We start from the raw sequence: 21,499 nt of genomic DNA on the forward strand, positions 1-21,499 counted from the left end.
CAGCACAGAGCAGAGCCTCAGCACAGAGCAGAGCCTCAGCACAGAGCTGGGCACCAGCATCTTCCAAGCACGGGGCAGGTGTCTGAGCTGGCCTCCTCCTCAGCTGGGGATGGAATGAGCACAGAATGGGTGGTTCTGGAGGACCAGGCTGCAGGACAGATCCAGCCTGATGTCACAGAGCCCACAGTGCATCTCTTCCATGTCACATGTTCCACATCTCCCCAGGGGCCCAAAGCAGAAAAGATAACAACCTCCATGCTCAAAGTCCAGAAAAGCAGCTCCATGGAAAAGGCCAGGAGGCACCATGAACATCTTCAGCATCCCTGGCCATGAAAGAGCAGGGATTTATTGACTAAACCTAACGAGGAGTCCCAAGATAACAGGAGAAGGCAGGAGATCAGGGTGACACTGCTTGCAGCCATGGCACAAAACCTTTGCTCCCATCTGGGAGACCTTGGCAACTGCTGACACGAAGTCCTGCCTTGGAAATAACATCATGAGACCCATGTGTTTGCTGGTGGAAAGGGAGCTGGAGGAGGATAAGGGCATCCTGTTTGTGCAGGGAGGAGGAGGAGGAGGGGAGGCTCACCTGGCTGTGCCAGGAGGAAGGTGAGGGAGGGCACTTGGTGCTGTTCTGATCTGCACTGCTCGGGCTCCTGTCTGTCCTGGCATGGCCTCCACCTGGCACCTCGGGGGAACAGTGAAACCCCGTGGAAGAGGAAGGCCAATGCCCCGTGAGTGTCTAATCTCTACTCTGCAGGCTCTAATCGGCCCTTTTAGCTGCGGTGTGTAAAGAGCACCTGGATGATTCACCCTCTAAGTGCTGCTCTGGCGGGGCCAGTTTGCTTCGGCTGCCGTAACACTTGTTTACATCTGTGCTAGGGCAGCCTCGAATGAGCGTGAGCCTCCCACAGATGCTAATTCATATCAGCTCTCCTTTGTGTTAAATATTTATGTTTCTAATAGGCACGCCTAAGAAAAATACTGGCAAGTAAAGCTTGCAGCTCAACTCCACTACAACTCAATTTTACCTCAGTGCAACTTGCATCTCAAACCAGCAGGACGAGAAAACACTCTATTTACAGAGCAAAGCAGCCCAGCAGCTCAGCCATTAGTAATCTATTGATTAGGTGACAATAAAACCTATCGATGGGAACTTGCAAAGACTTTCTGTGGCTGCCCGGACCCAAAACTGTGTCGGAAAGGCAGACGAGCTTCCAGCAAATCCCCACGGCAGCAAAGCATAAAACAATCCAGGCCCAAAACAATGCCGTTAATTGGTCGTTGCACGAAATCAAAGCTGGCCTGTGCAGAGAGCTAAACGAAAAGCATGTGTCCTCAGAGCTGATATGGAGCCTGGATGGGTTCTTGGCAAGCTTGGCAAGCTGCTTGTTCCAACCCCAAACGATGTAAATCAGCGTGGGCTCATTTCAGTAGAGACATCCTGGCTTACACCGGGGGAGAAATTTTTTAAAAAATATGAAACATATTATTTCTTTTTTTGTTGTTGTTTCCTACTATCCCACTGAACAAAAGTCATTAAACAGTTCTGGCCTTATTAAAACTGACAGGGGTGCAGGGAGGCTGCTTACCTTGCTGGAAAGTGCGCAGTGTCCTCACAGGTCTCCCCTCTCCACCAAACCCAGCGCCTTCTCTCCTCTTTGCCTAGTTTCAAGGCACTTTTTGTTCGCTGCTCTGCTACCTTGTCAGCTCGGGAACAGCAGTGTTCGGTAATTCAATCCTCTACTTAACCGCAGAGACACTCCTACTCGGAGATCACACCCATTCCCAGGCTCAAGGGGGGACAAAGAGGGAGCCGGTACGGGAGAGTTTCAACCAACTCTCTGCATCAAATATCCACCAGGTCTGAATTCACAGGGCAATAATGATTAAGTGGTGCTTTCATTAAAAACCTGTTTCGTCCAGATTTAAAAGGGCACAGGAGGAATTCCCTCCCCCCTCCTTTCCTCAGTCTCTGCTGGACAAAGCAAGGTGCGGTGTTGCTCTGTGCCACTATAACTCTTGGGACTAAGAGTTCCAGCTCCAGTCTCTGGCTCCGACTGTCCCGAATTCTGGCAAGGGGGAAAGTGCTCAGGGAAGGTTCCTGCTCCTCAGCTCCCTGCAAGGCCGAGCTGGGTCTCCCTGTGCTTGCAGTCTGGAGCCCTGGGTGCATTCAGGGGCTTGAGTGCCATCAAGATTAGTGACTGAAATGGGAATGTAACAGAGCATTGGAGTGTTTAACCGGGCTGCCCTCCCAGGAGAAAAGTAATGATAAACCAGACAGCCCCAGCAGTGTTTGCCAGAGCCACCTTTGGCAGCTCTGTGGATACTTGTTGCTCATTGCTGAGAAAAAGTTACCTGTGAAGGATGGCTGTAATATGCAGCCACTGGAAGCTGCCCCGATGCCACTGGCTGTGGGTGACCTGAAGACAAACCGTGTCCTGTCATTCCCTGCTGTTCCTGCCTGGCATTATCCGTGGTGCTTCTCACTGCTGATGGAGGGAAAACCCCCCTCTGGAGAGGGGAGGAGGCACCACTTGGTACCCGGTCACCAGCCATCAGCTCTGCCTTTGGGGGGCCCGGGACTGTGTCCAGCTGTGTTTTGAATGTCTCCAAGAATGGAGACTACGTGACCTCTCAGGACTGGGAACCATCCAAGTCCTTTCCTTACTGCACATCGAGCTTCTCTTGTCACTTCCCTAATTTTCTAGATTAATCCACACAATCTGAAAATAAATATGAGTCACCTCACCAGCTAAACCAGATGTCTGAACAGGTTTAAACCACAGTTTCCACAGACCTCGTGCACTGACCACTCTTATACCTGTGGGACCTGTGGTGGGAAGAGTGCCCAAAATACCAGTGACATTAGCTGCAGGCTGGTTTGCCACTGACCACAGGGCGGGACTTGGACCTGCTTATTCAGCCTGGGTGTGCCCATATCTGAGAGGAACACTGCAGAGATCTTAATTCATGGTTAAAGATGCAAAACTGCCTCTTAGCAAGTGATTTCTCCCTTAATGTCTGCAGGCTACAGCTCATAAAACCCGTAACAGCCTTCACCTTTCATTTTTCATTCTTTTTGTTTTGCCTGAGTGTCTTCCTCCAGTCCACAGAAGATGGGGCCCTGCAACAGGGTTTGCTTTTATCTTTGGAGGCCACCCCAAGCCCACTGCTTGCCCAGTGGTGAGGGTCACACACCAACAGCTCTGGTGGGAGGCGTTGGAAGATGGAGTGAGGTTATCTCTGAGGATCAGCACCAAGCTCCACTGTGCTCTGGTTCTTTTTCTGCCACCTGAACTCGTTATCCCCAGCACCAAGGGTTTAGTTAATAACTGCTGTGTGTCTGGGTCCTTTTTGGTGCTGATATATGCTGTTGAAGAGCAACCTACCAATCCATGGTGGTGGCTACATGAATTTGAGCTCTGGAGTGAAGCCTTTACCCATGGCTTAGGTGATACACTTCAGGCTCATGCAGAGGTGATGCTTGAGCTGCCTGTCCCCACTCCTTTCCATCAGCAAAGTGAAAAAGTAGTAAATAAATCCTGGTGAGTTTTTAAGGAGACTAAAACTGCAGATATATATACATATAAAGCAGTTTAGAACAGTCAATGCCGAGGGAAAAGATGTTTGTCATAAAACACGGGCTCATTTGGTGCTGAGCTGTAGGCACTTTTGCTTCCTGCTAATTCTGGTCATGCCATGAGGTTATAGAGCAGAAAACATTATTTCCAAGCAGTTTAACTCAGTACTGGTGGAAAACAGAATAGCCTGACTTTCATAACTGAAACATGATCTGAGATGTTCCTGTCCAGCTGTTCTTCCCATGTGCACAACTTGGTGCTCTTGTATCCTGGACCTAAGCCTTGACCTGGTATTCCCAGAGCTTAAAGGCCTTATGGTTTAATATTTTTTTCATGCATACAGATGTCAGATGAGGCTGTTTTCAGTGTCCCAGTGCGAGCCCAAGACACTGAAGACATTGTCACAGGTCCACGCTGGGGTAAACCAGAAGCTGCTGGGAGGAAGAGTCCAGAAGTGCAAACTCAAGGTTTGGCAGCGTGATGGCCCACATCTGCCTCAGCCTTGACCATCCCACGTGCCTGTGGACAAGGTGAACATTGTGCATGGGGAAACAGGCTGTGCCAAGGATGTATTTGCAAAATGACACGTTGCAAAGGTATTTCCACCCCGCTTTTGGGTATGGAGCTCTGGGAGGAAGAGGGAAGGGCCAAACCCTGCAGATGAGATAACACAGGAGGGGCCTCACGCTTTGGAAAAGCAAGGGAAGGAGGCAAAAAAACCCCCACAAGGTGCTTGAGCAGCTAGTGAAAATACCCTTTGCCACTTATATGAGGTTGAATGTCCTGACCTGTAACGGCCAAAGCATTGTATGAATTTCTGAGAAGTTTTCAGGAGAGCTTTCCTTGACCCACAACCAAAGCATGTGACATTTTACTGCCCATCCCTCACGTAGCCTTGCTCAGGGACCTCTCTACCCTACAAAATCATTATGTCCAGATGAAAATCTACATAGTGCCTCTCACAGGTCTACCTACTGAGAGGAGGATTGGGTTATAACTTAGTGTTCCCTCACCTGCTGTGCTCCTGGGTGTGGGGAAAAGGATGAGAAAGCAATACAAAAGCATGTATGTCAGCTGTAAGATCATCTCTCAGGGAAGACCTCCTTGTTCTCTCCAGCTACCTGAAAGGAGGTTGTAGCCAGGTGGGGGTCGGTTTCTTCTCCCAGGTATCAAGTGATAAAATGGGAGGAAATGGCCTCAAGTTGTGCCAGGGGAGGTTTAGATTGGATATTAGGAAAAGTTTCTTAACCAAAAGGGTTGTCAGGCATTGGAACAGGCTGCCCAGGGAAGTGCTGGAGTCACCATCCCCAGAGGGATTTAAAAGATGGGGCATTTAGGGACAGGGTCTAGTGGTGGCCTTGGCAGTGCTGGGTTGACAGCTGGACTTGATCTTATAGGTCTTTTTCCAACCTAAATGATTCTATTCTGTGATGTGAGGACGTCACTTGTTTGAACTTACAACTTGATGAAGCAAAGGACCCCTCGAGAAGTACATCTCAGGCAGTCACAACAGCTAACCCATGAGCAAGGCAGGGATGAACAGCAACCACAAGGGACTGAGCAAAAACCAACCTCGGGGTTTGGCCCAGCTGCCTGCAAAGGGGTGATTTGATGCAGGACAGTGACCACAGCTTTGCTCTTTGGCCTGGCGGGCTCAGTTGGTGGAGGTGGAGACCTTGTGTGGGAATGGCTTTGTAGGGCAGAGCTCTGTGGGCACCAGCTGACCAGGCAGCACAGAGCTGCCCCTGACAGGTAACAGAGTGCTGGCTAATGGTTAACAGCAGAAAATGGAAATGTCTTGGGACAGGAGAAGGTGCCTGGGCATTCGGGTGAGGAACGCTGCTGTGTCACAGTGCCACCGGGCACGGCCGTGCTCTGTCACAGGCACAGCCATCCTGAGCCATAAGGAGTCACTGCATCCTGCTCTGGTCAGCTCATGCCACTGTGGTCAGCTCAGCACACAGAGAACCCTCGATCCTTCCAACAAGCCCTCCCAGCACAGCTCTGGGGCATCGCTGCACGTGGAGCCCTGGGAATGGCAGATCCTGTGGAGGCAGGGGCAGGACAGGCCCCAGTTCTGCAGAAAGGAGTGACCTTGGCAAGCCAAGGACACTGAGGGTAAACACTGATTTCGGGCAGGAAGGGCTTTGGTGAGAGCTCTAGAGAGCTCTTCCCACCTGTTGGTACCTTCCCAGAGCCAACAGCTTGCTGCAAGTTAAGGCAGGAGCACTCTGTCCAGCACAGAGGTTACAACATTGGGGCTGATCAAACCTGTAGCTGTTGCTCCAATTTATTGCCTCTCAACGTTAGTGCAAACCCCATTTTATCCAGCTATTCTGGGTTGTGCTTTGGGAATATGGGGCTCATGTTTCCTCAGGCTTATGGGGAAAAGCACCCTCTTGTGAAAGAAAAGGAGGGAGGTCCAGAAATGATGACACCTTGCAGCACAAAAGCAGGAGATACCAGGGCTTCTGGTCAGTCTCAAACTCCTCTTCTGCGTCCTAAAGTATCTATAACCCACCTCTGATGGTGGGAGGCACAAGTCTAAATCTCTGCTAGCCAGGAGAAATACCTCAGTGAATGTAACTGCACTGATACAATGATGGGTCATAACAACACTGATGGAAACAGTTGTACCATGCCAGACCTCCCTCGGTCTTTTTGTGCCAGCTCTGGCTGCTCCTGATGGTTTTGCAGAGGGATGTACAGCAATGTGTTTTCCAAAATTACGTTTGGGAGGATTACATCCTTCCAGCCCTCAGGGAGGGGAGTTATTCCAGATTTCTGTGGGTGAAAAACTCCTGTCTTGGAGTAAAAGAGCTGCTGTCCCCTCTCGGGAGGTTAATCTGCACCTCTCTGGGCGCAGGTCAGCGGGGAGGTGACAATCCCTGGGGGTGGCTGCCTGTGCCTGTGTGCACTGTGGGTGTGGGTTCCTCTGCACCTCTCCCCGTTTAATCTCGCCCGCCACTGCCAGGAATTAGCAGGTGCACTGAGAAAACAGGACAGCCAAGGTGGGACCGTGACGTGGCTCGGGCAAACAGCCGCCCTGGCAGCCTTCCAGCCAGAGGAGGAATGTGGCACAGGGGCCCCTGTGCAGATCCGGATGTATCCAGACTGTTGTTTCATCCGGGGAAACTTCCAGAAGGACCTGAGTCCCCCAGACCCATCACCCCTAGATCACTGTCAAACCCTTCTCCCAATGCTGCTGCCAGAGTCTGGGCACCTGATGTTCTTCAGGCCGGATTGACTAGGATGGATGAGGATGAAAAGCTTAGATTTTCTACTATTTCAGAAAATTAGCCTGCTTTTCCAGAACACCAAGAAGCTTTAGGGAAGCACTTGGTGGCCATGCAGACTCAGCTGGAGCTGATCCTTTAGGCAAAGAGATGGGGAGTCTAACGGGGTGAGCTTCACTGCAGCGTGGTGGCTTCACAGGGTAACTATGTGCAGGAAAACAAAATGATGATTTTCCTGTCCCTGAGTGTTTTCCTCATTTTTACATAAACCACAAACAGCCGAGCTGAGGATCTGGCCTATCAGCTGCTGATTCCTGCTATTAGATTACAATCTTCTAGAGATCTTAAATCCTGATTCAGTACTTAACCCCAGGTAAGGCATCGTGGGAGCCTTGCACCGAGGTGTTTTCCTGTCTGTTTTAAGATGATAGCAGGGATCATTGCTTGCTGTTATAGGGATGATACCAGGGAGGGAGCACAGGGTACACACGGAGGTTTCCCAATGTGGATCACTGCAGGAACTGGGTAATAAAGAAAAGAACAAACCCAGATCACCCAAGCAAGAGCCTGGCAACTTGTTATTGGCAAACAACTCCCTCCTCAGCATCCTATTGCCACCTTGTCCTCAGTCCTCAGCCATGGAATCATTAAGGTTGGAAAAGACCTCTCAGTTCATTGAGTCCAACCATTAACCCAGTACTGCCAAGTCCACCACCAAACCATGTCCCCAGGGGCTATGTCTTTGTCAATTTTGAACACTTCCAGGAATGACGATTCCACCACTTCCCTGGGCAGCCTGTTTCAATGCCTAACAACCTTTTAAGCCATTTTTAGGGAGCAGGTGTTTCCCCTAGATAAAACAACATGTACACCTTGAAGAGGAAGACAATGAGGAGAGGAATTAAAAAAGCAGAGAGGATCAGTGAAAACAAACATCCCCACAAAGAGGATGGCTTTGCAAATTGCTGCACAGATAGTTCAAGAGTTTCACAAAACCTCAGGGGCTCCCTCGCAGCCCTAATGAAAACCTTATGAAACCCAGCAAATTCCAGCACGCTTTGGTCAGGGTCATCAAGCAGAGCCTCTGCCTTTTCCAGCATCATCTGAATCCAGCAGAAAGGAGCCATTTCACAGGCAGGGGAGGCTCAGCGCTGGTCAATGGGTGTGTGAGCCTGGCAAAGGTCATCCCACAGCATCCTGGGGGTGGTGGAGCAGGAACGCCCTTGTGCCGTGGTAGTGACACCCCCTGAGGTCCAGGTTCCTGGGACTGTCCTTTCATGGGAATCACACTGTGAACAAGTGAGATGAAGGATTAACTCCCTGTTCTCATGTGAGAGCTGAGGCAAACAGAGGTTATTTATGCCTTTTGGACAAGATTACATGGGATGTCTGTGCAGGAACCAGAAAGTCGACCCAGGTCCCCCACAGCTCATCCCCACTTCCAGATGGGGCCTGGGTTTCTCTTCTGTGGTCCTTTATTACTCAGTGAAGCCAACTGGTCCCATGGTTTTGCTGTGGGTTGGGATCACTGAGGTAGCTGCAGAACATGCTGGCTTTGCTGATGAAGGTGGCTGGAGCTCTCACTGTTTATTTCTGTTTTTAGCACTCAGGCAGGCCAATATTTTTCACAACTGGGGGTTGTTTTTAACCCGTCTCATTTCAGTGACCAGGCTGCACGTGTGACTACGGAAAGTCACCCTTTGCTCAGGGATGGGAGGGGGGATGAAATCCTGAAGCCCTGCCCCTGCCAGCACACACCAGCCTCCCCCATGAAATTATCAGAGTCAGAGCAGCTGCCAGTCTGTGGTGCCCAGACATGGAGAGTGTAGGAGACATCCTTGTACTTTGCCAGATGGGAACTGTGCCCTGGGAAGGGAGCTGGATTTTTCTCAGGGACTTTTAAGTTTGTTCTCCAAGTCTTTCCCCAAAATAGAGCACAGATTTCCCCAGGACAGGTAGTTTGGTTGTTGAGCTGAGTTCACCACCTCCTCTTGTTCACCTCTGCTAAACAGAGCTCATGAATTTCAACTCTGAGGAGGTGTAGGGATGAGAGCACAAATCCTGCAAACTGCTGAGCCTGGGAAGAGCTGAGATCTGAGCAGGCAGAGCTGAGATCATGCCTGTATGACCAGGGGTACAGCAAGTAGCCCTCACTGGGGGTGGCCAGGCAAGACCTATTGTCTGCAGGAATGCAGCCCTGCCTGTGCCAACCAGGAAAGAGCAAGAAAAATCAACCACCCTAAAGGCTGGGAAACTGCCACCCTCCTGCATGTGGCCCCTCCTGCTTTCCACAGTCCCCAAAGGGAGCAGAGCACTGTCTGTGCCTGACGTGCTTCCTTGGTCCATTACCCCCCCACATCAGATGTTGGTCACATCACACTGCTGGAAGGAGCTCCAGTACCACTGATATTCATCACAGGCTCAGTTCAGCTGAGGAACGAGGACCAGGCCCTTCACTGGGTGCTGTACACACCTCCCTGTGTGGTTTAAGGACTCCTGCACATCCTCTCCACCTCCTTCTTGTAGGCCAGCTCAAGGGTCACAAGCAGGAGACCACGTGTTGGGTGGGCTGGAGAGGGCTGGATTAACTAGAACCCCCTTCTCAAAAATGGAAGATAGAATCATAGAATAGTGAAGGCTGGAAAAGACTTACAAGATCAACAAGTCCAACTGTTAAACCAGCACTGCTACATTTGCCAGCAAACCATATCCACAAGATGAAGGGCAATTTGAGGGAAACAACTTGATTTGTATTATTACAGCTCTTAAATGACTGAAGAATTCAAGCAGCTGTTTTTTAGAGTTGTCTTACCAAAAATGATGACTCCAGAAAGTCAAAGCCAGGGCTGAAATCCCTGTCTCCTTTATCCCCTGTGGTACCTGCTGGGCCACACATCCCCCTGTGCTGCATGTGGAGCTAAAAATCTGGCTACAAACCTTGGGTGTCAGCAAGGAATTGTGTCCCCCAGCCACCACCAATCTGTGCATGAAAGGCTGGTGAGGAACAGCAGTGCTGCCTGAAACCTTTTAATTACCAGGTAAAGCCTTGCCATGAGGCTGACACTCCAAATTCTTCCTTTTTGGGGGTAGTCCCTGCAAACACTGACACCACTCGCTGTTAATGGGTCAGAGCAACGGCACCAGGGAGGAGCTCAGGTGAACCAGGAGCCTTTTCCCAGGCAGTTCTGGTTACTGTTTGAACACCAAACAAGAAACCCACGGTTACTTCCGTGTGGGAGGGGACTCCTTCTAACACAAGTGAGAGGTTGTGCTTGGGGCATCCCTGTGCCACTCACCCTGTGCAGGAATTGGCCAGTTTCTTTTTTCTCCTTCCTATTTTTCCTGGCTTTTCTGAACAGCAGCACTCACACTAAGAGCTTGTCCTGCAAAGGGCAGTGTTATCTTACCTGTTTTTGGCACGAAGGGAAAGCACCAGGAGTCATGGAACTGCCTCCCTTACGCCCAGGGCTTGGCTGATTTGGATTAAGCACATTATCCAACGGAGCGAGTGGGCACCAGCTCGATCCACAGGCATCCACACAACACAACAGGTAGTTTCACTGCTCACCAAAACTGCCTGGGGACAGGCGACCGTGGTGACAGTGACATCACTGTGCACGTGGTGGCATCAATGTGCACTCACACGTGGGCTCTCCCACGTGCCTGCACGGGTTCTGCCTCACCTGGAGACAGGAGCATCACCCCCTTTGCAAACAGGGAAGAGGAGGAGGAGGGTGAGACCGAGGCTCACCAGCCCGGAGAGGAGGAAAGGGCAGGGCACTCACACCTGAGCAGGAAGAGAGTCCTGGCCCCCGAGGCAGATCTGCTGCACCCACTTTTGGATTTAGGATGTTTTCTCTCCTCGGCAAGGATCTGTATGAGACCAGGGATCAGAGTGAGACTGGGACTCGACTCCTCTTTGCTCAAAAACTGACTGGGGAAGATTTTTCCAAACCACATTCCTTCCACACAGAAATCCAGCTCCAGAAGAGCATTCTGGGAGAGGACTGCAAATGATGCCTCCAGGGTTGCATTCCTGGGCTGGTGGATGAATCATTTTCCAGTCCCACAAGGGAAGAGCCCATCTTTAATGAACTGAAGGCCAGGAACCAGTTGAGGGAGGGGATTGGAACAGGCTGGACTGGTTTCCAAGTTTCAGGCAGTTGAGTGAAGCCCAAGGAGAGCAGTTAGCACTGAGCAATGTGCGTGTTTGCACATCTCTGCTGGTCCTGGCAGCTGCAGCCTTTGCTCCCTCGGTGGGAACTGTGAGAAGCACAGGGATTGCTGCTGGGATAACCTGCTTGGGGAGCAGAGGACCTGCCATTTGTAAAGGACCGTGCTTCACACGCAGGAAGTGCATGGCCTGAATGACTGTAAAATCAGATTTCTCAGGAAGTTTTCCCCTTTACACAGAAAGTGGCGATTATTCAACAAAACCCCACGCCCCAGTTCTCAGCCATTCCAGCCAAATCCAAACCACTTCAAATCTCCAGTGATGCAGGCCTGAAGTTATTTCCTTGCATCCCCTTTCTTCTCTCCTAATCCAGCCCTCCCAGGTGGATCACACTTCTCAAAGTCTCCTCCAACGCTGCTTCACTGGGGTGCTTTGCACCCCACTCTCCCTGTGAGCAGAGCAGCAGCAGATCAGCCTCCTGCCTGGCCGCTGGGAGCTTCCACAACATTTCCTTCTGAAGACGAGTCCAGATGCATTCATGCCAGAAAATTCCAGCTGCAGATGTCCCTGTGGTCCCAGGGATGCAGGGGTGGCCAAGGGAAAGAAGCCTTGCCTGCAGCATGGTGATGGTGACAGGGAGTGTGCTCTGTTTGCCTACACTGGGGGTGTCCCCACTTGCCCAAGGGACATAGGAAGTGTGAAGGATTCTGAATATTCCACACAGCTCGTGTTCAGCCACATTTGGAGTCTGTAGACCCATGTGCTGCTGGATTTGTTGTTCGATATTTCTACTAAAAGGAGTTCAGAGGGAAGAGAAGAGAAGAGAAGAGAAGAGAAGAGAAGAGAAGAGAAGAGAGAAAAGAAGTATTCATTTGGAAAGGATCTACAATGATCATCTACTCCAACTGCATCGTGTGCCCTTATACCTAGGATGTAGCTGTATGATAGTCCTAATAGATTGCTGAAATATCTGTTGTTTTTTTTTTTGGTTGAAAATTAATCCCTCTTTTCAATGTGACACAAAATCAGACTTCCTGCAGAAAACCAGACATTTATCCTGGTAACAACTTTCTCCCTCTTCTAGAATCCTAGAATGGTTTGGGTTGGAAGGGACCTTAAGGATTGTCTAGTTCCAAGCCCCCTGCCGTGGGCAGAGACATCAGAATAGAGAAGAGCCTCTCTCTGTGTTCTTCTTTCCTTCCACTGTGCTTTCCATACTTTCCCCTCTGTGTCACTCCCAGCCCACTTCATCTCTAATTTCTGCCCTAGGACACACTGGCACTGACCACAGCTCTGAGCAAAGTCTCTCTGGCATCCAGTGGAGCAGCAGCACTTAGTTCCCAGTTTTTATATAGCTCCCCTTTTGAATATATTCCTCGAAAGGGATGGGGATTTTTTGGCAATGGTTTGTTTTCTCAAACTTGTGGTTGTTTTTCCTTCCAAAGCACAGCGTAAGTGATCCAGACCTTGTCACTCATTGCACAGAATCATAGAACCAGTAAGGTTGGAAAAGACCTCTAAGATCAATGAGTCCAACAGTTAACCCAGCACTGCTGTGTTCACCACTAAATCATATCCCCAGGTGCCACATCCACACATTTTTTTGAACACTTTCAGGGATGGTGACCCCACCACTTCCCTGGGAAGCCTGTTTCAATGCCTGACCATCTTTTCAGTGAAGACTTATTCCCTAATATCTAATCTAAACCTCCTCTGACACAACTTAATGACATTTCTTCTTGTCCTATTTCTTGTAACCTGGGAGAAGAGACCAACCCCACCTTGTTACCACCTCCTTTCACCTCCCTGCTCTCTTTCTGGTCTCTGTTCATATATTTGATCTGCTTGGATTTATCACACAAGGGAAATCTCTAATTTTAATCATCACTGGGAAAACTCACCTCTGCTCCTCATGCAGTTTGAACTGCAGATTGTTCCTCCATGGCTTCAGAGACCCATCACTGACACCACTCTCCTGGTTCAGCTGAAAGACCATCAGTCAGGTGTGGCCCCACCGACAGCAACATGATTTTGCACAGAGCTTCCCTAAAATAACAGCAGTGTTTAACACAGTGCCTCACTTTTATCTTCCTCCAGCACAATAACTCCACTCCCTCAAGGCAGTAACCAAAACCACACAGGAAGGGGTTCTCCCTGGGGAAACTGCATTAAGAAGTGATCTCTGGAAAGCCCCTCCAAGCCCACCGAGCTTAAGCAGCTGAGTTTGAGACAGGAGGGTTTAGTTCTTTCCATGGGGCTTTGGGCATGACTAAAGCAACTTTTGCTCAGATTTCCTGAAGGCAGCACACTTCCCATCGGGCTGGGGGAGCTGAAGGATGAGCAAAGCTACGTTACAAACCTCTGGACAAGCAACTGATGGAGACAAACAGCAGCTGGAGCAGGCAACAACAAGGAGGTAACAACTAACCTCAGCCTGGTCTGGTGGAAGGTGTCCTTGCCCATGGTAGGGGGTTGGAAATAAATGGTGTTTAAGGTGCCTTCTAAGTCAAACCATTTGGTGATTCTCTGATACCACTTTTTGGCCATTGCCACCCAGTGCCTTGGGCTGACCTGAGATGAGGGAGGCTTCTCCTGTGACTGTTTTTCCCAGCAAAAAGGCATCTGATGTTATTTTTCCCAATTTTTCATGTCTTCCAACAGAGGCAGTTAGTGTTTGATGGAGTGCTTTGAAGCTGCTGCCTTGGTTGTAGATCTGAAGGCAGCTCCAGTACCTGACAGCTTGTGCTTCCCATCCTCCCTCCTCCCTTAGCCTGACACAGTCATTCTCCCCTCCTACCCTGCACTGTGCAATTTTAAATAGAGCATCAGGATAAACTCTGAACAGACATTTAGGAAAGCAGGACTGTGCCTTCACACAGTCTGCAGTCTTGGATTGGGACCATTCAGAGTTCAGCATCTCTCTCTATTTCTTCTCGTTGAAGAAGTTACCTGCAAGTTAAAATTGAATGTTCAGAGGCCAAACAGAGCTTGCTGAGACTGCAGCAGCCTTGGTTTTCCCATATCTGTGTTTCTTTCACTACAGCAGTGCAGCTTTTTCATAACAGCCCTTAGACCAGCCCTTGAGGCTGTTTCTTGATGAAAGGAGTAAGGCTAGAGTTGGTACTAATATAAGGAAAACAAAAAAAGGAAAATAATAATCAGAGCTTTTCTGAACTTTGAAATTACTACTAAAATATTTAATTTTTAATTTTTTAATTTTAATTTTTTAATTTTTTATTTGTTCCAGAGCTGTCATAGAACAGGAGAGGGGAGCAGACATTTCATAGAAATTGACAACTTCATGATCTGTTTTGATAAAATATGGGCATTGAGAAAAGCAACTCGGAGCACTTTCACCCATCTCTAACTGTTGTTGTTACAGAAGAACCAGCTCTCCAGAGCGTGGAGAGGTGGGAGGTCACAGCACAGAAAACCCTGCTCCATGCCACACCTTTCCTGGCAGGGTTTTCTCAGCAGGGCCATGGCAGGGGGGATCTGTTAGAATCCTAAAATGGTTTGGGTTGGAAGGGAACTTAAAGATCATCCAGTTCCACCCCCTGCCCAGGGGACACCTTCACTAGCCCAGGTTGCTCCAAGCCCTGTTCAACCTGGCCTTGGACACTTCCAGGGATGGGGCATCTACAGCTTCTCTGGGTAACCTGTGCCAGGGCCTCACCACCCTCATATTGAAAAATTTCTTCCTAATATCTGATCTAACCCTGCCTTCTGTCACTGTAAAGCCATTCCCCTTGTACTATCACTCCAAGCCCTCGTCCAAAGTCCCTCTCCTGCTCTCTTGGAGCCCCTTTAGGCACTGGAAGGGGCTCTGAGGTCTCCCTGGAGCCTTCTCTTCTCCAGGCTGAACATCTCTCCCAGCCTGTCTGCAGAGCAGAGGTGCTCCAGCCCTTGGAGCATCTTCATGGCCACCTCTGGACTCGCTCCAGCAGCTCCACGTCCTTGTGCTGGGGTCCCAGAGCTGGACACAGCACTGCAGGTGGGATCTGACAAGGGCAGAGGGGAGAATCCCCTCCCTCGACCTGCTGGTCACAGTTCTTGTGATGCAGCCCAGGGTGTGCTCGTCTTGCTGGAGGATGAGCTGCTGCTCTCTTTATTTGCAGAGGTTCATAATGATCCAATTTCTGCTTCACTGGTTCTCAGGAGGTATCTGCTCTAAAACAGAAAAAGATAATAGGGAAAAGTTCCCCCTATTATGACTAATTAATCACTCTGCTTCAACACTTGTAACTCCAGGATGGAGCTGATACCTATTTTGGTGGTGAGATCCCTAAAAATGGGTGACAGCACACAAACCCAGTGCCTGTGAGATCCAGCCTGTCAGCAAGCACATCAAATTCATTATTTTAAAAAAAACCATCACAACAAAGTGTCACAGCTGACAACCTGGTTACCAAGAAGTTAAAAGAAGAACTTGATTTTCTGTAAAGTTGAAATTTAGAAAATCTGAAGGAGCCAGAAAATCTGGTTCCCTTTGCTGCCTGTAGCTGACTCATTGCAGGCAGATAAAAAGCATTTATCCCCCTGCTCCCAGAGATTTTCAGGAGAGCCAGAGTGATGTGGAATCAAATGAGGCGAGGCTGCAGCCCTCAGAGAAGATATAAGAACAAGTATTATTTGTGGAATTGTTTTACCCCTTGGACAATGGGGTATAGATAATTTCTTTCCTTTTCATCAGAGTGAAGGTGAGAAGTGCCTGTGCTCCAACAGCATCCAGGAAAATTAAAGGATTCAGGGAGAAACAGGATCTTGGAGAGATCAGAGCCACATTTAACATCAAGCCATTAACTGGAGTCTTCAACTGGAGCCTGACCTATTCTCTGACACACAGTGTATCACTGTAAAGGTTGGGAGATGCCTGTCAAGGAATTTTTTCTCCTTTTAATTTAAGTTCTCCCTATTGGCTGGGTTACATTAATCAAGTTACACCTTCATTCTGCATCTCATGGGGAACAGGTATTTGCAGATGATCTGATTTTTGCAGCAGAGAATGTCTTTGTTTTGCTAACAGAGACGCAGGTGTTACTTGCAGCAGCATCCCCTCAGCTCCAGCACCCCCAGGGCCCTGTGACAGGCAAAGCTGTCACCTAGAAAAGGCAGGAATTGGGCCCAGGCAGGGATCTCAGCCTGGGATTTAGCTTTCAAGGCAGCCCCTCCTGCATGAATTAACCTTCAGGTTAAACACAAGCCGTTCACCCTGCAGTGCATCATGTTCCCTGGTGCAGCCAGACAGGGTTTGCCTCTCCCATACACATCTGGAAATACCCATCAGCATCTCTTGGCCCCATGTTGTGTCACTGGAAAACACTCATCTTCCCTTCTAGTCACACTGCTTTGCTAATCAGATGGAAAATGCATAAAATAAAAATGGCAATACGTGCAAAGTAAAACTATTCTGAGTGAGAAGAGTGGTTTTGCTCCCCACAACTAATGAGGAGCAGGATTGCAAGGGGTTTAGTGTGACCTCTAATCCAGATGTTTTGCACTTGGAGGAGTAAAACAATCAACACGCAGGGAAATCTGTTCATTCCTCTAAAAGAAGGGGCAAAAGAGGGGAGAACATCTGAGGCACAAGGAAATAGCCTGTCCAAGGCTGGATGACTCTGCAGAGCCCTCCTCCTTTACCAGGACAGCTGGTCACCTCATTCCAAGCCAGGAGGTGGAAAAAGATACATGGGAATTATAGAATCAAAGAACAGCCCAGGTTGGAAGAGATCTTGAAAGGTCACCTGGTCCAACCTGTCACGGGAAAGGAGCTGGATGAGGTTATCCATCACCCTGTCCAGTTGCATCTTGAGATCCTCCAGTGATGGGGACTCCACCACATCCCTGGGGAAGTTGTTTCCGTGACTGACTGTTCTCACTGTAAAAAATTTGTCTTATGCCAAATCAAAACCTCTTCTGGTGCTACTTGTACCTGTTCCCTGTTGTTCTCCACATGACTCCGTGTGAAGAGGGAGCCTCTGGACTCTGCAGCTGTGATGAGGTCCTGCCTGAGCCTTCTCTTCCCAGGAAAAAGGGACCTGACTCCTTCAGTCTTTCCTCACAGGGCAGGTGCCTCCAGTGAGAGGGAGCAGAAGGCCAAGGGGATTGGCAGCAAAGGGAGGTGGCGGGTTGGAAAAACACTTCCCTTCAGAAAACAAAAACATGTTGGGCAAGTGAAAACAGACAATGTCCTCACTAACAGGGAGGAGCAGCCCTGCAGGTGTGGTCCATTCTCTGGTGGATGCAGCCCTTCTGGTCCAGCCTTGACCCTCCCCTCACCCCCGTGCTCTGGCCCAGGTCTCACAGGGCTCAGCACACACGGCAGGGAAGCGGAATTGGCACAGGGAGAGGTGCCTTGTTACACACCTGCCAGCCTGGCACCACACTGCTTTCTTCCTTCTCTTCCTCCCCCGCCTGGAGACTCAACATTTGTCCACAGTCCTCCTGATGTACTTCAGCCAAATCCCAGTTTAAAACGATGTTGCTTTAGAAAGAGAAGAAAAGGTGAGCAGCAGAGCTTTTGGAGGAAAACAAGGTTTACCACACTAGGGAAGGCATAAGGACGTAATTTAGAACTCAACTATTTGAGAAATGCTGATTTTCCTCTTTATTTTTCATGTGCTGATCACATGTTTCTGCATTTTCGTGGAAAAATAATCAAGAGACTAAAATTATCACGAATACTTACCTGTATTCAGGCGAGGGGCCACAGGTTCCTTTTGCAAAGGAAACTCAGCCTTCATTGGGCAAATGAAGAAATTGCCTCTGAAAGATTTTTACCTGAAGGAAGATGTTTTCCGTGGACCCGTGGAGTGCAACCCTGGCAGGGGATTCAGATATTCGAAGTTGTGGTGATGCTTTTACTCGAGATAATGCCTTTTAAAAATCCTCTACGGTGCCTTTAAAAGCCAGCGCTGCACAGCTGCACCATCTCGTGGTGTGACAGAGCCCTGCATGGCCCGAGCCTTTAAAACCCTCATCTTCCCAAAACTTGGATCATGGATGCATGAAAGCCAAGTGCACCCACTGCCAGACCATGCCACGGCTTAGCCCAGCACAGTTCAGAGCCACAAAGCCCCCTCCAGACCTCCCCCAGCTCCTGTCCTTCCTGCCTGTTCATCCCTCTCCCCAAGGTGCAACAGTACAACCACTTTCCAACCACAGCCATCATCATTACAAATATCTGGCTGACCCCTCCAGTTATTATTTCAAGATCTATCCAGCAGATGAGAGATCAGGCCAGTGGGTGATTGTTCATCTGAACCTGCTCTACCTGACTTACTAAGATGTGTTACAGATGATTCCAATGAAATCAAGGCTCTGCTCACTATTTAGAGAAAATATTAAAAGGAATATTAAGGGTCACAGAGCTACAGCCCCGTGATGCAAAGCCAAGGGCAAGACCTGTATGTGCTCTGTCTCAGCCCTACTCCTACACAGCACCTGGCCCAAGTCAGCAAGTCCCTTCCAACCTAAATGATTCTATAATTCTGTAATTAAACAGGCTCAGGTCTTGACAAAAAGCTTCCTCTCTTCTAAATGCATTTCCTTGTGAAAGAACAAAATGGCCCAAGACATCAGACTTTGTGCCTGAGCATTTCAGATGCATAAAAAACCCCACAGTGGTTCTCGACCTCTGAGGGTACAGCATGAAGTAAGCAGGAGATTAGGCAATGACTAGGAAAAAATCCTAAAGGCATTTTTATAGAATGATTATCCTGTTAAAAACACACATGAAAACGTCAGACTTTTGTATTTCTGTGGGTTTGTCTTCCAGTAAATGCTTAACTTAAACCCAGCTTCTTCAGCATGCCCCTTCCATGCAGACCTAACTCGGGGACATGTGCCAGATGAAAAGCTGCTTCACAGGAGCACCTTGAACCAACCCAACTCAGGCACAAGGCGGCTCCCCCAGTTCCTCCCAATCCCTTAGGGGATCAATGTTGTTTGCCCACAGACTGGCTGACCCAAAACCAGTGTCAGGTCACCAGCTCACCACCACCACGGATGGATCAGCACTTACAACAGGCACTGCCAAAGTTATGGAGGCAGATGCCACTGCAGCCTGGAAGGAAGGCAGGGATGTGCCTCCTGATCCGCTCTCAGGCCCTATTTATCCCCACAAACCCAGGACAGGCAGGTAAGGAACCAACCCACTGCTTCAGGGGTGCTGTGAGCACCACAAGAGGGGGGCTGCACACAGGAACTGACAGGGGGTTGTACAGGAAACCCCACCAGTCCCCAACAGTTTTCTCCCACTTCCTTATCCCCTCCCAGAATCCAGGATCTCGCTCCTTTCTCAGCTCCCACTTATGTACAGGCTTTAGCGGCTTTGGAAGCAGCAAGATGGCTTTATTCAAACCTCAGCAGGTTAACCAAGAAGAACAGGAACTGAACCCACCTGCCAAATATGCTGCTAGAGGAAAGAGCCCTTGATGCTCAGCAGTCAGGGCTTTCATCTTTATTAAAGCCCAGGAAGTCCAAAGAGTTGTGAGAGGAATGGAATGAGGAGAACTCTCTGGCCTGATTCTCTGAAGCCTTTGCTTCCCCCTCCCAGTATTTCCCCCATGGAGAATGGCATGTGGGCACAGAGGGGGATTCCTGGGAGCAGCCCTGAACTATGTGCATTATCAGACATGAAGAGGATGAAAAAAATAACACAGATAGTTTATTGTCAAACTGAATCAAAGCGTGGAAAAAAAAATAAAATCACAAGGTTACACTGTAAAGAAATTTGGTTTTCATCACAAAAGCTCATTAAAATCGGACAAAAGAAAACAACCCATTGTCAAGCCAGCAACTCCTCTGAGCCTTGGAGTGCAACATTTATTGAAACGCCGGGAATTCTGAGGCGGTGACATCGCGTTTGTAGGGACAAAACGATCAACCCTCATTATCTGGGAGAACAGAGGTTCTGTGAGGGGGTGACGTGTTTCTGGCTGAGCGGTGACTCCTCCGTTCGCCTTTGAGCAGCAGCAGCCTTGTCCTTGCTGGAGTCCAGCCCGAGACGATGGCCAAGGCTGGTGGGTGCCAGCTGCGCTGCCTTTCTTTGTCCAGCATTTTCCTGCAGTTTCCATCCTGATCAAGTGTGTTTACATCCCTCAATCAAAGGGCTGTTCCAAAATTAAAGGCTGTCGGGTGCGCAGAGAAGAGCGGTGGGAGCTACGACGGGTCCACCGAGGCCCGGGGGACACGGACACGGCCAGCGCCTCCCAAACCCAGTTTGCTGCTGATCCAAGCAATGACCAAACCCTTCTAATTGCTTTTGAATCTGGGAAAAGTGTGTAACTGCCGATGCAGAGACCTGCCCTACGGAGTCAAACCCATCTGTGTGTGTCCTGTGTTTCAGAAATGCCCGTTAAGTGGTATCGAGCAATTACGGAGAACCCGGCTCCTCAGCACAGCTCCTTCCCAACAAAACACTCCTGGAAGCTTCCCAAGTTTGAGTCTGCCAACCTGTCCAAACCAATATATTACCTACAGATCATTTATTCACCAGTAGCTCCAGTGGAACCAGAGGAGTCCAGGAGAGCTTTGCCTGGTCTCCTGCCAGCGTAGCTGGGCTGAGGGGAAGTCTGGATGGCGAGGGTCGCTTGCCAGGAAAACTGCTGGAGACTGCAGGATCCCCTGGAGTGCAGCCCACCTGGAAGAGGCCCTATCCCATCCTGCAGGGGATTTCAGAGTGGTTGGCTTTCCTTCTGAGTCAAAAACACAATGAAATGGGGGAAAAAACATGGGAAGGTGTTTAAGTACGTAGATTAGGGTGTGCTCGGTTTTAATCAGTCAGGACAGAACAACAAGGATCTTTCTCACTGCTATAAATGAGCTGTTTTATGAATTTTGAGACACTTGTTTTACTGAGTGAAAAAAAAAGAAAGGCATCTTTATCCTAAGTAGCAGCTAAGGAGACTGGTAAAACTAAAAAAAAAATCCCCTAAATAACCCCCCCCCCCCAAACAAACCTAAAAAAAATTTTTTAAAAATCAACTCCCTGACTCACCAGTACAAAGTAAAGGCAGTCTAGGCATTCCAACTGATCACAGGACTAACTAAAAAATATTTTTAATTGCAACTAGTGTGCTATCTTGAGCCAGCTGCTTATTCCAACAGGCCTGAGGTTTTCTGCTCATAAAGCATCAATAATATGGGCCTTTTCCTAGAAAGGAAGGCTCTGCCTAAGTCTTATTGTGTCAGATAAAAAGTCCCAAAATAGATTTTCCAACCAAATAAAGTGTTTTATTCAGATATTCATGTGGATATGGCACTGATGTTAAGAACAGCTATTCAAGTAGCTGAAGTAAGCCCTTCAAAAGAAGTCACACAGCTTTGAGACTTGAACAAATTATTGTATGATCTCATCCAAGAGATCTAAATAGCTGGAACATCTGCAGGAGTCGCCACCAATTTATTTAGCAGAGTTCAACAGTAGTTCATCAGCTCTGTTTGCACAAGCAGGTGCCAGGGCAGGCACTGAGGAGTCCTGCACACGACTTAAAAAGAGGAGA

General features: G+C 49.0%; 2 protein-coding genes across 5 annotated transcripts in view; both read right to left on the reverse strand.

Moving 5' to 3' along the window:
- Positions 1-2,195, reverse strand: part of VILL (villin like) — a 40,270-nt gene extending 38,075 nt beyond the window's left edge. The window contains exon 1 of the mRNA XM_027660611.1: positions 1,593-2,195. The gene's annotated coding sequence lies outside the window, so the exon portion shown is untranslated. The remainder of the gene's footprint in view (positions 1-1,592) is intronic.
- A 12,906-nt stretch (positions 2,196-15,101) lies between these two features.
- Positions 15,102-21,499, reverse strand: part of CTDSPL (CTD small phosphatase like) — a 58,785-nt gene continuing 52,387 nt past the window's right edge. For 3 of the 4 annotated variants that reach the window (XM_027660649.1, XM_027660652.1, XM_027660651.1), the window contains one exon: positions 17,294-17,478. In XM_027660649.1, coding sequence (XP_027516450.1) covers positions 17,304-17,478 — 175 coding nt within the window. In that variant the 3' untranslated portion in view covers positions 17,294-17,303. Of the gene's footprint in view, positions 15,165-17,293; positions 17,479-21,499 lie in introns of those variants that run through there. The other variant, XM_027660650.1, reaches the window with a different exon arrangement.

This window comes from Corapipo altera, unplaced genomic scaffold, assembly GCF_003945725.1.
Source record: "Corapipo altera isolate COAL_440 unplaced genomic scaffold, ASM394572v1 126, whole genome shotgun sequence".
NCBI lineage: Eukaryota > Metazoa > Chordata > Aves > Passeriformes > Pipridae > Corapipo > Corapipo altera.